The sequence below is a fragment of the Bos indicus x Bos taurus genome, chromosome 6 (genome assembly GCF_003369695.1).
Source record: "Bos indicus x Bos taurus breed Angus x Brahman F1 hybrid chromosome 6, Bos_hybrid_MaternalHap_v2.0, whole genome shotgun sequence".
NCBI lineage: Eukaryota > Metazoa > Chordata > Mammalia > Artiodactyla > Bovidae > Bos > Bos indicus x Bos taurus.
The window spans coordinates 15,858,324-15,872,466 of record NC_040081.1 but is presented as its reverse complement, the minus strand read 5'-3'; the positions used below and the strand labels follow the sequence as shown (position 1 = coordinate 15,872,466).

The 14,143-nt window shown below is 43.7% G+C and overlaps 1 protein-coding gene across 1 annotated transcript in view; it reads right to left on the bottom strand.

Annotated features, from left to right (window-relative positions):
• Positions 1-6,139: 6,139 nt before the first annotated feature.
• The window catches only part of CFI (complement factor I), a 50,468-nt gene continuing 42,464 nt past the window's right edge, over positions 6,140-14,143 (bottom strand). The window contains exons 14-15 of the mRNA XM_027543846.1: positions 9,048-9,152; positions 6,140-6,554 (exon numbers count right to left, since the gene is read on the bottom strand). Of these exons, the coding sequence (XP_027399647.1) occupies positions 6,337-6,554; positions 9,048-9,152 (323 nt within the window). The 3' untranslated portion in view covers positions 6,140-6,336. The remainder of the gene's footprint in view (positions 6,555-9,047; positions 9,153-14,143) is intronic.

The following is a 14,143-nucleotide window of genomic DNA, read 5'->3' as shown; positions in this document are numbered from 1 at the left end:
AACAAGGTCTGCTTCCATAATCTTAATATGTTGAAGGTAATGACTCTTTGCTTGGAAAGGTCTACCATCAGACCTTTGGGCTTCTGTACCAAAATACCATAGACTAGGTGACTTACAAACAACAAAAGTTTATTTCTCATAGTTGTGGAGGCTGGAAGTTCAAGATCAGGGTGCCAGAATGGTGGGGTTCTGGAGAAAACCCTTTTCAGGGTTGTGGACTGCTGGCTTTCCACCATGTCCTCACATGGTGGAAGAGGTGTGGGACCTCTGGGGTCTCTTTTATAAGGATACTAATCTCATTCGAGAGGGTTCCAACCTTATGACCTAGACACCTCTGAAAGATCCCACTTCCTGATACCATTATTTAACTTATATGCAGAGTACATCATGAGAAACGCTGGGCTGGAAGAAGCACAAGCTAGAATCAAGATTGCCGGGAGAAATATCAATAACCTCAGATATGCAGATGACACCACCCTTATGGTAAAAAGTGAAGAAGAACTGAAGAGCCTCTTGATAAAAGTGAAAGAAGAGAGTGAAAAAGTTGGCTTAAAGCTCAACATTCAGAAAACGAAGATCATGGCATCTGGTCCCATCACTTCATGGAAAATAGATGGGCAAACAGTAGAAACAGTGGCTGACTTTATTTTTCTGAGCTCCAAAATCACTGCAGATGGTGATTGCAGCCATGAAATTAAAAGATGCTTACTCCTTGGAAGGAAAGTTATGATCAACCTAGATAGCATATTCAAAAGGAAAGACATTACTTTGCCAACAAAGGTTCATCTAGTCAAGGCTATGGTTTTTCCAGTGGTCATGTATGGATGTGAGAGTTGAACTAAAAAGAAAGCTGAGCACCAAAGAATTGATGCTTTTGAACTGTAGTGTTGGAGAAGACTCGTGAGAGTCCCTTGGATTGCAAGGAGATCCAACCAGTCCATCCTAAAGGAGATCAGTCCTGAGTGTTCATTGGAAGGACTGATGCTGAGGCTGAAACTCCAATACTTTGGCCACCTGATGTGAGGAACTGACTCATTTGAAAAGACCCTGATGCTGGGAAAAATTGAGGGCAGGAGAAGGGGACAACAGAGGATGAGATGGTTGGATGGCATCACTACCATCCAATGGACTCAATGGACATGAATTTGGGTAGACTCTGGCAGTTGGTGATGGACAGGGAAGCCTGGTGTGCTGTGGTTCATGCAGTCGCAAAGAGTCAGAAAGGACTGAGTGACTGTACTGAACTGATACCATCACACTGGGTATTAGAATTTCAACATATAAGTATGGAGGGTCAATGTAAAACAATAAAACAGCCAGTTATTATCCCAATAAAACAGGTTTATTCTGGAGCAGCAAAGAATTACAATTCAAGACATGCCATTGTCCTGAACCACATCCAAGTCCACATTGCAAGCAAAGGAAAGGAAAGTCTTTTATAGAGGATATCGGGAAGTTGGGAGGGGCCTGTTATAAATGAAAAGGCCATTGGAGAAAACTCTGAGCTTGATGTATACTGGCTTTTCACTGGCCAATTTGTGACACTCTCTCATTGGCTGAGCTGTTACCAGACAAGAAGAAAATCTTTTTTCCTTTTGCTGGTGGTAGTAAAGTAGTGTCACTTCCTCCTGAAAATGCAAAGTAGTTTCTTCCTGTTGGGATCTGTACCACTGATTGATATATAGAGGGCATATACATGAGAGCTTCCCTTTCTGATCACCCAACTGCATTTTAGTGAGGTTTCCCTTTATTAATTTTCACAGTGGAGCACAAATTTTCAGACCATTGTAATCAGGGAGAGAGATTTTCAAGTGACCTTTGTGGCTAGAATGTAAGATTACTTGGCACACAAAGAGGAAGCACTGGAGAAGATGGAAAGAAATCCACTTAAGTGAAATTGCAGGTTTTAGACCATCAGGATAAATTCAGGTGTGTGATTTCTCTCAGTAGGGTTTCTGACTACTTTCAAACCTCTGATTGATTTTGAATTTTTTATTTCCTACTTTATATTTTCCTACTATTTATCTTTGCCAGACTCCCATAGACAGCACAGCTTCCAGATATTCCTGACTAAACCTACTTCTATTCCTCTCTTCCCTTTATTTCTGCAATCAGTGTCAACACCGATCACCTCATTATCCAAGAGAAAACCTGGGAATTACCCTAGACTCCTATCCCTCTCCTTAGTGCCATATGTCTTCTGTCCCCAGATATCATCTGTTTTGCTCCTTAACATATCTAGAATTAGTTCCATTCTCTTTATAGGGGCCCTGCTTTGGTTTCTCCTACACGAACCGTGAACTTCCTGATGTTCAAGCTGGTTTTAGAAAAGGCAGAGGAACCAGAGATCAAATTGCCAACATCCGCTGGATCATGGAAAAAGCAAGAGAATTCCAGAAAAACATCTATTTTTGCTTTATTGACAATGCCAAAGCCTTTGACTGTGTGGATCACAATAAACTGTGGAAAATTCTGAAAGAGATGGGAATACCAGACCACCTGACCTGCCTCTTGAGAAATCTGTATGCAGGTCAGGAAGCAACAGTTAGAACTGGACATGGAACAACAGACTGGTTCCAAATAGGAAAAGGAGTACGTCAAGGCTGTATATTGTCACCCTGCTTATTTAACTTATATGTAGAGTACATCATGAGAAACACTGGACTAGAAGAAGCACAAGCTGGAATCGAGATTGCCGGGAGAAATATCAATAACCTCAGATATGCAGATGACACCACCCTTATGGCAGAAAGTGAAGAGGAACTAAAAAGCCTCTTGATAAGTGAAAGAGGAGAGTGAAAAAGCTGGCTTAAAGCTCAACATGCAGAAAACGAAGATCATGGTATCAGGTCCCATCACTTCATGGGAAATAGATGGGGAAACAGTGGAAACAGTGTCAGACTTTATTTTGGGGGGGCTCCAAAATCACTGCAGATGATGACTGCAGCCATGAAATTAAAAGACGCTTACTCCTTGGAAGGAAAGTTATGACCAACCTAGATAGCATATTCAAAAGCAGAGACATTACTTTGCCAACAAAGGTCCGTCTAGTCAAGGCTATGGTTTTTCCTGTGGTCATGTATGGATGTGAGAGTTGGACTGTGAAGAAGGCTGAGCGCCAAAGAATTGATGCCTTTGAACTGTGGTGTTGTAGAAGATTCTTGAGAGTCCCTTGGACTGCAAGGAGATACAACCAGTCCATTCTGAAGGAGATCAGCCCTAGGATTTCTTTGGAAGGAATGATGCTAAAGCTGAGACTGCAATACTTTGGCCACCTCATGCGAAGAGTTGACTCATCGGAAAAGACTCTGATGCTGGGAGGGATTGGGGGCAGGAGGAGCAGGGAATGACGGAGGATGAGATGGCTGGATGGCATCACTGACTCGATGGATGTGAGTGTGAGTGAACTCCGGGAGTTGGTGATGGACAGGGAGGCCTGGCGTGCTGCGGTTCATGGGGTAGCGAAGAGTCGGACACGACTGAGCGACTTAACTGAACTGAACTGATTGGCTTCTGTGGTGTGCAACCAGGAGCCCTCACACAAACCTCCAAACTGGCTGCTGCTGCTGCTAAGTCGCTTCAGTCATGTCCGACTCTGTGCGACCCCATAGACGGCAGCCCACCAGGCTTCCCCGTTCCGGGGATTCTCCAGGCAAGAACCTTCAAACTGGGAGAGCCGTCAAATCAGGTTATCCCACTACTGCTGTTCCCAGTCTCTACCACATGGGGTCACTATGGAGAAGGTGGCTCCTCTCCTTGCCCCACTCTGGTCCACTCTTGTGTGCGGTCTCCGGTCACTGTGAGGACTGGTCCATCGAGTTGCCACGGTGCTGCTCCTTCCTGGGTCAGCTGAGGGTGCCCGTATGTGGAGTTTCCCAGCTTGTAGCCCTTAGTACTCTTCTCTTTTTGCTCATAAACAGATACCTGCTAAAGGGGTATGTGCTCCAAGTTGGCTGAGCTGTTGTCAGGAAGGGAGAAAATCTTTCTTCCCTCTGCTGGTGGTAGTAAAGTACTGGTGTCACTTCCTGCTGGAAATGCAAAGTACCCTCTTCCTGTTGGGATCTGTACTATTGATTGATATATGGAATGGTATGTGCGTGAGGGCTTCACCTTCTGATCCACAAAATGGTGGTTTTAAAACACGCCACAAATTCTTTGACACCCCTCCTGTCAAGAGATGGGTTATGTTTCTTCACCTTGACCTGGTCCGGTCTTTGTGATGGAAGCTAATCTAAGCTAAGCTTTCCAGGCTAGGTTTAGAAAGCCAGTGCAGGTTCTGCAGGTTCTCTTGAGACACTTGTCAACTGCTATGTAAGAAGTCTGGTGACCCCAAGTCACCTGGTTGAGAGCTCATATGGAAAGACCACATAGAGAGAGATGCCTGAGAACCCCAGCTGCTGAGTCTCCCAGCCCAGCCACTCAACACCAGCCATGAGTGAAGAAGGCTTCGAGATTATCCTTGTCCCAGCCCCGTGTGATGGCAGCTGTATGAGAGGATGGAGGAGCTTCCTAGCCAGTCTGGTCAACCCCAGGATGCAGGAGCAAAATCATAAACAATTGTTAGGTAATCACTGCTTTGGGGGCCTTTCTTTCACAGCTGTAAGTAACCAGATGCTCTCTTGCATTCAATGACAAAAGGAATTAAAAATGAGCAGCATGGGAGGGAAGGAGGAATTACTGCTTCATGGGGCAGTTTCAGTTTGGGAAGGCAAAAGATTTCTGGAGATGGCTGCATAAAAAATGTGAATATGCTTAATGCCACTGAACTGCACAGTTCAAAATGGTTAAAATGGTAAAAACAAACAAACAAAAAAACTTTATTTTACTAAAAGTTTTAAAAGGAAAAAAAATCTGGGCAATAACTGATTTTGGAATAAATGTAGAAATGGACATTCATATTATTATTATTAATACAACTGGAAGCTATCCAGAACTGGTTCTGGCTCTCAGGTTTTAAAGGTAATATTTATGTGAAAAAAATACACCTCTGTCTTCAGGATGTTGATAGCTGCCCTTAAAAAGAAAATAATAGTAAAAGCAGCGAGCACTGTTCATGGACAAAGTGCTAGGGATGCTGATAAGAAGACAAAGTCTCCTGTGTCTTGCAGTGTAGTGGGGGCTGTGGGGTGGTGGGTGGTGGGTGTTTGGGGAGGGGGTAGATAACTGAAAACAGAATGTGTTGGGTGATGACAAGCGCTGTGGTGAGATTAAAGGAGGCTCACGTGATAGAGAGCAACTGCATGCCCAGTGTACGCTGAGGCCACAGGGGATTTACTAAGGTGGGAAGGATGGGTTGAAGAATAGGGGTAGAGTTTGGGGTTGGCCTTTCTTTGAAAATGCTATCAGGCACCCAGGAGACATGTTAAGTGCTCGGTGAGATGCACAGTCCGGACTTTAGGAAAGGCCAGGGCTGGAAATACGGATTTGTGTGGTGCTGGACTGTGGTGGGATTTAAGGAGGACTTGTGAAATAGGGAACAGAAAGTTTGAATACTTAAAGAAACAGAAAAGTGGGACAAGAGCTGTGCGGTCCATTATTTTCCTGTGACAAGTATTATGGCAACGGTTTTTCTGTAACATGTAGCTTCATTTTCTCAAAATTCCAGTTTCCTTTTTAAAAGTGGGAAATGAGGCACAAAAAAGAGAATAAATTGCAGGGCCAAGCCATGAGCAGGTGCTAGAGTTGGGGTTTGAACCGGGCTTATGGGAATCCAATGTCCTTCCACTTGCTAAACCTTGGTACAGTCAATACAACACTCCCAGGTTTCCCTGGTGTCCAGGGGTTAAGAATCCACCTTGCAATGCAAGGGACACAGGTTCAATCCCTAGTCCAGGCAGATCCCACACGCTTTGGGGCAACTAAGCCTGTGGGCCACAACTACTGAGCCCACAGCGCTGCACCTGCTGAAGCCCTTGCGCCTAGAGCATGTGCTCCGCAACAAGATGAGAAGCTACCGTGATGAGGATCCAGGGCACCGCCATGAAGAGTAGCCCCCACTCGTGGCGACCAGAGAAAGTCCACATGCAGCAAGCAACAAAGACCCACAGTCAAAAAAGAAATACATAAATCTTAAAAAAAAACATACAGCACTCCTGAATGAACAGATTATCCAGGTCTCTTATAAATAAAATAAAATATATATGCTTGACTGAAATATTTATTTGAGAATTATACAGCAAAATTGCAAAATGGCATAAACTTTGTAGAGACCTTTAACAAATGTCCCATCAAACCGCCTGTATTTTTTTCCTTGAAGAAGTACTAATTATTCAGTATCATTTCAATTAAAATGGAGCTCCTGAGAGAAAAAGAGTAGAGAGAAGAGAGATCATAGTTTTATATGTTGTGCTGAGAAATAAGAGACCTTCCTACATGTTGACTAATCCAGTCAAAATAATTGGCCACTTTGGTGTAAACGCCTGGGAACTCTGATTTTCCGCAGTTTTCACCCCAACTCACAACACCCCAAACGTAAGTCACGTTGTTGACATCCTGACAGACTAAGGGGCCTCCAGAGTCCCCTTTACATGCATCAATAGAACCATCATCTGTACCTGAGGAAGACAAGGGACAAAGAAAATCACACATTTACTTCCATTGTCAAGGCTGTTCTTCCACCAATGCCTGTACTGACACGGACTTTCTTTTTATTTTTTTCAAGTTTTTTGTTTGTAGTTTTTGAACGTGCTGTGTGGCATGTGGGATCTTAGTTCCCTGACCAGGGATTGAACTCCCACCCCCTGCATTGGAAGCGTGCAGTCTTAACAACTGGACCTCCAGCAAAGTCCCAAACACTGACTTTCTTACACTTTCCTAACAGGCAATAACGATGGGCTCCCTTACAGAGCAGGCCCAAAGAGTTGTGGAAATGCAGGTTGGAAAATACTGTGTCTTTTATTAATACTCATTCTCCAAGTTTAGCAAGTACTCTCCTGCTTCCTCTACTTTGTGGAAGCATATTTCATAATGAGATGGCAATCTCAAAGTAGCATCAGTGGCTGAGTGGAAAAATAATAGGGGTACCTAGTACTCACTGATGGAGAAGGCAATGGCACCCCACTCCAGGACTCTTGCCTGGAAAATCCCATGGATGGAGGAGCCTGGCAGGCTGCAGACCATGGGGTCGAGAAGAGTCGGACACGACTGAGTGACTTCACTTTCACTTTTCCCTTTCATGCATTGGAGAAGGAAATGGCAACCCACTCCAGTGTTCTTGCCTGGAGAATCCCAGGGACGGGGGAGCCTGGTGGGCTGCCGTCTATGGGGTCGCACAGAGTCGGACATGACTGAAGCGACTTAGCAGCAGTAGCAGCAGTACTCACTGAGTGCTTAATATGTATTAATTGTTCACTGTTTTAATCCCCATCACAACCCTATGAGGGAAGGATCATTAGTATACCTATTTTAATATGAGATAAGGGCCCAGAGACATTAATGAACCTGTCTAGGGTCACACAGCTAATAAGTGGCAGAGCCTGAACTTGAACCCAGGTAGCCAGACTTCTGAGCTTATCCTCTTAACTGTGCAATCATGCCTGGATAGATTGTGTGCTCTTCTCTCCTTTTGTGCTCTGAAATCCTTAGCTCCCTTTTAAGATGGTGGGGTGGGGGGAGCACAGGGAACGGTCTGTTTACTTTCTTCTCACTCTTGTGACTTTCCAAGATTTTAAACACTGTATCCAAGAAGTTGGGGCTTCCCTGATGGCTCAGCAATAAAGCATCTGCTTGCAGTGCAAGAGATGCAGGAGACTCAGGTCTGATCCCTGGGTTGGGAAGATCCCCTGGAGGAGGGCACGGCAACCCACTCCAGTATTCTTGTCTGGAGAATTCCATGGACAGAGGAGCCTGGCAGGCTATGGTCCAAAATGTCACAAAGAGTTGGATGCGACTGAGCACACAGACGCATCCAGGAAGTTACAGGATGTCCATAAGTCTGCCTTTTTCTATAACCTACTGTTTGTAAGTGACTTCAATAAAGTGTGCTAAATGCCCTGCCCTGGCTGGCACCCTGCCTTCGGGTCACCACCAGAAGCAGGAACTGATGTAGTTGTGTTAGGTGTGGCACTAGCGTCCCTGGGATATTGAAGGAGGGAGGGGCAGGGGTCCTGAGAAGCCAAAGGGATTTCTAAGGGGGGAGAGCTGACTTCCAACTGGACGCATTTGAAATGAGATCCTCTGGACTTTTACTTAAAAGTTTAGGCTTTGAGCCTGAATATACCATTGCTTGTCTATAAGACTTTGTCGTGTTGATTTTAGTCGCTAAGTTGTGTCTGACTCTTTGTGACCCCCCACGGACTGTAGCCAGGCAGGCTCCTCTGTGCATGGGATTTCCCAAGCAAGAATACTGGGATAGGTTGTCATTTCCTTCTCTAGGGGATCTTCCTGACCCAGGGATCAAACACGCATCTCCTGCGTCTCCTGCATTGCAGGTGGATTCTTTACCACTAAGCCACCAGGGAAGCCCCTATAAGACTTGGGGCAACTTGCATAACTGCTCTGCATCTCACTTTTCTCATCTCTTAAGATCACCAATGTTGCAGGTGAGGAAACTTGCTCAAGGTCACAAAGTAATAATTGGTAAGAACTGGAATGTAAACCCAGGCAGTCTGGTTCCAGAGTCTGTGCTCTTAATCACCTTGTTGGACTGCTGTATAATGGCTTAGAGATTTTTCCTCTGGGTATTAGATTGCAGGAACTTGAGCTAAGGGAAAGGGACTGAAAGAGTCTGATAAGGTAACAGCCTTTTTACCTTAAGGTACCTTAAGGTAACTTTTAAATACAAAACCTTAAAAGAGGTGGTTTAGTTGCTAAGTGGTGTCTGACTCTTGGCGACCCCATGGACTGTAGCCTGCCAGGCTCCTCTGTCCAAAGAATTTTTCAGGCAAGAATGCTGGAGTGGGTTGCCATTTCCTTCTCCAGGGGATCTTTATATCCAGAGGCCAAAGGAAAAGCTTGGAGGCCCAGAACAAGGCGGTGACTCAGTGGGGAGGACAAAGGTGTTTGGTAGGGACCATGGAGACGTCTCCCAGAAGCCACCTCATGCTTACCTGCACACTGCATCTCTTTTTCAAAGTAGCGACCTGGGTAGAACTCTGAGCAGTTGTTTATTAGATGAACTTCACCCCACCTAAGTGAATATACTTTTTGGTTATCTAAACAAAGTGAAACAAAGAGGCATTTAGAAGTTACAAATGAGGAATCTAAGTATTTACTTTCATAATTTAGTAAACCATTAGGAACATAAAGAATATATATATTCTTTAATACAAATGTAAACTTTTGAGGAGAACTCACTAGCAAATTTAGTCATACATTGCTCGTATCCCATTTCTATAACTGTCTTTCTAAAAATAGTCAAGAAGCCTTATGGAATATCTCACCTGGGTACTGTGAGATGGGCTTTCCTGGTGGCTCAGTCAGTAAAGAATCTGCCTGCAATGCAGGAGACCAGGGTTCACTCCCTGAGTTGGGAAGATCCCTTGGAGAAGGAAATGGCAACCCACTCCAGTATTCTTGCCTGGAGAATCCCATGGACAGAGGAGTTTGGAGGGCTATATGGTCCATGGGGTCACAAAGAGTTGGACATGACTGAGTGACTAAGACAGTACACTGTGAAATGAATGGGATAGCCTCCTTCTGATCACTGAGTCTAGTGGTGAGGTGGGGTGCGGCTGGGGGGTGGCTAGAAATCTGTGATCAGGGTCTTCTCACATAAATAGTTCCAGTCTTCTTATAGTCCCTTATTTGCTTGAAAGTCCTTGTTAGAGTGAAAACAACTTTTAAATACAAAAACTTAAAATGACAATACACATGAAGGAATTGGTATCTATGAGTTTTTGTGTCTGTGAGGAACTGCATCTCCTAAATGATTTGAAAGTGACTGAAAGAAGATTTAGGATTTCCCTTTAAGTCACAGATTTGGGACTTGAACTTGGTCCAAGGAAAGAGAATGACCAGGAGCTGTTGCTGATTGACAGTTCAGGGAAGATGAGAAAGCTAAGAACACAGATTCATATACCTCAGGTATAAGAAGTGAATTTTTGTCCCATCTCCCCTCTTCCTTTTTCCCACCCTACAGCAATTTGTATGTGCTCCAGGAGGGCAGGGGCTGGGCCTGACCTGATTCATTCACTGCTGCACCTAGCCTCATGCTGGTACCAAGTAGTTACTTAATAAATATTTATGTAATTAATGCATGAACTCAGTAATTCCATTATACAATAAAAATTTTATGCCAAATGACTTGGCTCCTCAATTAATCTACAAATCTCTGTCTCTACCTGGGGACAGAGACCTCTGGTTTACCCTGAAAGGACACCCCCACAGATCCTACCCAAGTTGTTGTGGGCTAATATTCTTCTCTTCTGGGAAACAGGGAGAAACGAATGCTTTCTAACACATTCCTCCAACAAATATGGCAAATCAGGAAAGAGTTTCTTTTTTCTCCTTCAAGTCATACTTCACATTAGTCTTTTTTTTTTTCTTTTAATATTTATTTTTATTTATTTATTTGGCTGGCCCTCCCTGGTGGTTCAGTGATAAAGAATCTACCTGCAGTGCAGGAGACCTGGGTTTGAACCCTGGGTTGGGAAGATCCTCTGGAGAAGGAAATGGCAAGCCACTCCAGTATTCTTGCCTGGGAAATCCCATGGACAGAGGAGTCTGGAGGCTACAGCCCATGGGGTCACAGAGCTGGGCATGACTTAGCAACTAAAAATACTTTATTTGGCTGCACTGGGACTTAACTGTGGCATGTGAGTTCTAGTTCCCTGACCAGGGATCAAACCTGGGCTCTCTGCATTGGGAGCTCAGAATCTCAGCTACTAGACCACCAGGGAAGTCCCTCAAGTTAATCTTAAGATGACTGCCTTCTTCAGGATAAGAGCTTTCCAAAAATTAGCAAGTTATTATTTCCCCTAACTCAGGATAAGCCTTCCAAAACTGGGAGCTCTTGTAACACACGAGTGATTTTTGAGCCTCCAGACACTGTTTCCTCCCCTGAACTCTTGTTTTGACGCTCCTTGAAGCCTCCCTCACAGTCCGCTGCCTGGTGGTGGCGCTTCTGTCTGATGGCGCCTCTGCACTGTCAGTCCCTGGAGAGCTGACCTTGGTCATTCCACTTTGTAGCCTTAGCACCTCTTGTTTGTTGGCTATGTCCATGGTTTTCATCGGTGAGATTCTAGCACTTTAGCATTACTATCTTGCACTCACAGTTAGGGCTCAATAAACGTGATGATTAATAAATAAGCCAACGTATAAGAACAAATCTACTAGCTTATAGAAAATATGTGAAATAGGAGCACATGTTAAATGCTGCGTCAAGAATACAATCAGCAAATTTCAAGGTGTGGGAATTCTAAAATAAGAATGACCCAGATTTATTTAAAATAAATACATTTTAAATAAAGACATAACTGTTCTAGATTTAAAAGGTTTAAGAAAAATAGCCACTGAATGCAACATGTAGACTTTGGATCCCAGTGGAAATAATCTGTAAAAATGTTTTGTAAATGATTAAGGCATGTTCAACACAACTGGTTATTGGATGATATTATGGAATTGTTTTTATTAGGCAATGCCAAAGAATGCTCAAACTACCACACAATTGCACTCATCTCATACGCTAGCAAAATAATGCTCAAAATTCTCCAAGCCAGGCTTCAACGGTATGTGAACCGTGAACTTCCAGATGTTCAAGCTGGTTTTAGAAAAGGCAGAAGAACCAGAGATCAAATTGCCAACATCCGCTGGATCATGGAAAAAGCAAGAGAGTTCCAGAAAAACATCTACTTATGTTTTATTGACTATGCCAAAGTCTTTGACTGTGTGGATCACAATAAACTGTGGAAAATTCTGAAAGAGATGGGAATACCAGACCACCTGACCTGCTTCTTAAGAAATCTGTATGCAAATCAGGAAGGAACAGTTAGAACTGGACATGGAACAACAGACTGGTTCCAAATAGGAAAAGGAGTACATCAAGGCTGTATATTGTCACCCGGCTTATTTAAATTATATGCAGAGTACATAATGAGAAACGCTGGGCTGGATGAAGCACAAGCGGGAATCAAGATTGCCGGGAGAATATCAATAACCTCAGATATGCAGATGACACCACCCTTACGGCAGAAAGTGAAGAACTAAAGAGCCTGTTGATGAAAGTGAAAGTGGAGAGTGAAAAAGTTGGCTTAAAGCTCAACATTCAGGAAACTAAGATCATGGCATCCGGTCCCATCACTTCATGGCAAATAGATGGAGAAACAGTGGAAACAGTGTCAGACTTTATTTTGGGGGGGCTCCAAAATCACTGTAGATGGTGACTGCAGCCATGAAATTAAAAGACGCTTACTCCTTGGAAGGAAAGTTATGTCCAACCTAGACAGCATATTCAAAAGCAGAGACATTACTTTGCCAACAAAGGTTTGTCTAGTCAAGGCTATGGTTTTTCCAGTAGTCATGTATGGATGTGAGAGTTGGACTGTGAAGAAACCTGAGCACCAAAGAATTGATGCTTTTGAACTGTGGTCTTGGAGAAGACTCTTGAGAGTCTCTTGGACTGTAAGGAGATCCAATCAGTCCATGCTAGAGGAAATCAGTCCTGAATGTTCATTGGAAGTACTGATGTTGAAGCTGAAACTCCAATACTTTGGCCATCCGAAGTGAAGAGCTGACTTATTTGAAAAGACCCTGATGCTGGGAAAGATTGAAGGTGGAAGGAGAAGGGGACGACAGAGGATGAGATGGTTGGATGGCATCACCGACTCAATGGACATGAGTTTGGGCAAACTCCAGGAGTTGGTGATGGACAGGGAGGCCTGGCATGCTGCAGTCCATGGGGTTGCAAAGAGTCAGACATGACTGAGCGACTAAATTGAACTGAACTGATGAAGGGTTGGTTTTGTTTTTTTTAAGTTTTCACCTGGTAAAGACTGCATATTTGTGGGTGAGATTACATGGTGTCTGAGATTTGATTTGATATCCTCCAGGGGGAAAAAAATAAATTCACCGTGGGGGAATAAGTTGATAAGCTCCTACTGTCATTCAGATCCTTTCTCCACCCTTCAATGCTCCGCCCCCTATCCCGAGGGCTGGAGGGACTGCCTCAAGGAAGAATGAATTCGGCCCTGGTTTCCAGCTGCTTTCCGACAAAGGACTCAGCAAAAGGAGAAGCAGGGAAGGAGAGAGGATAATGAGACTGGGGCTGGCTATAGCCTTCAACCCGAGGTCATTGCTTCTCGCAAGGTAGCTTGCTGTGCCCAAGACTCTCCTTCTGGTAACTTCTTCACCTTATACCTTCAGATCTAGGAAAGGTCTCAGTTCTGGGACTGTTTGACCTGGATTCCTGCACAGCCCTTGTGGTTCCCCAACCTCTCACTCACTTTGTTATTAACTCCTTTATAAATAAACTTTCCTATTATCCTATTGTGCTTGTGATTGATTCAGGGAGCTAAAACAAGAATAGGGAATGTTGGTAACTGAAAACTGCATGGTGAAAATCAGGTTTATTATACTTTTATCTCTACTTTTGTGATCACATATAAATGCACATAATAAGTTTTTTAAAAAGAAAACGGAATTCCTTTGTGGTCCAGTCATTAGGACTCTCACTGCCGAGGGCCCAGATTCAACCCCTGTTCGGGACACTAAGATCTGGTGAGCCATGCAGTGCAGCCAAAATAAAATAAAGTGTTGGTATTTTAAAAAAGAACAAATAAAAGAACATAATACTTTCTGGATAAATTAATTACTAATAAAATTTTAGCATTTTGTAAGTCTTGGGTATTCAAACATACTATAAATTCAGGTTCATTTGTATGCATATTTTACACTTTTCTCATGGCTCAGCTGGTAAAGAATCTGCCTGCAATGTGGGAGACCTGGGCTCAATCCCTGGGTTGGGAAGACCCCCTGGAGAAAGGAACGGCTATCCATTCCAGTATTCTGGCCTGGAGAATTCCACGGACTGAATAGTCCATGTGGTCGCAAAGACTTGAACGCAGCTGAGTAACTTTCACTTTATACTTTTCCATATGGCAGTTATAAAGAGTGTGTTGCAATAGGAGTCTGTTAGGCAAATGCAGTGAAGCTATTTACAAAGAAAGTTTAAGAGATCGAAAGGAAGCTAAATTTCTAGGCTGACTTC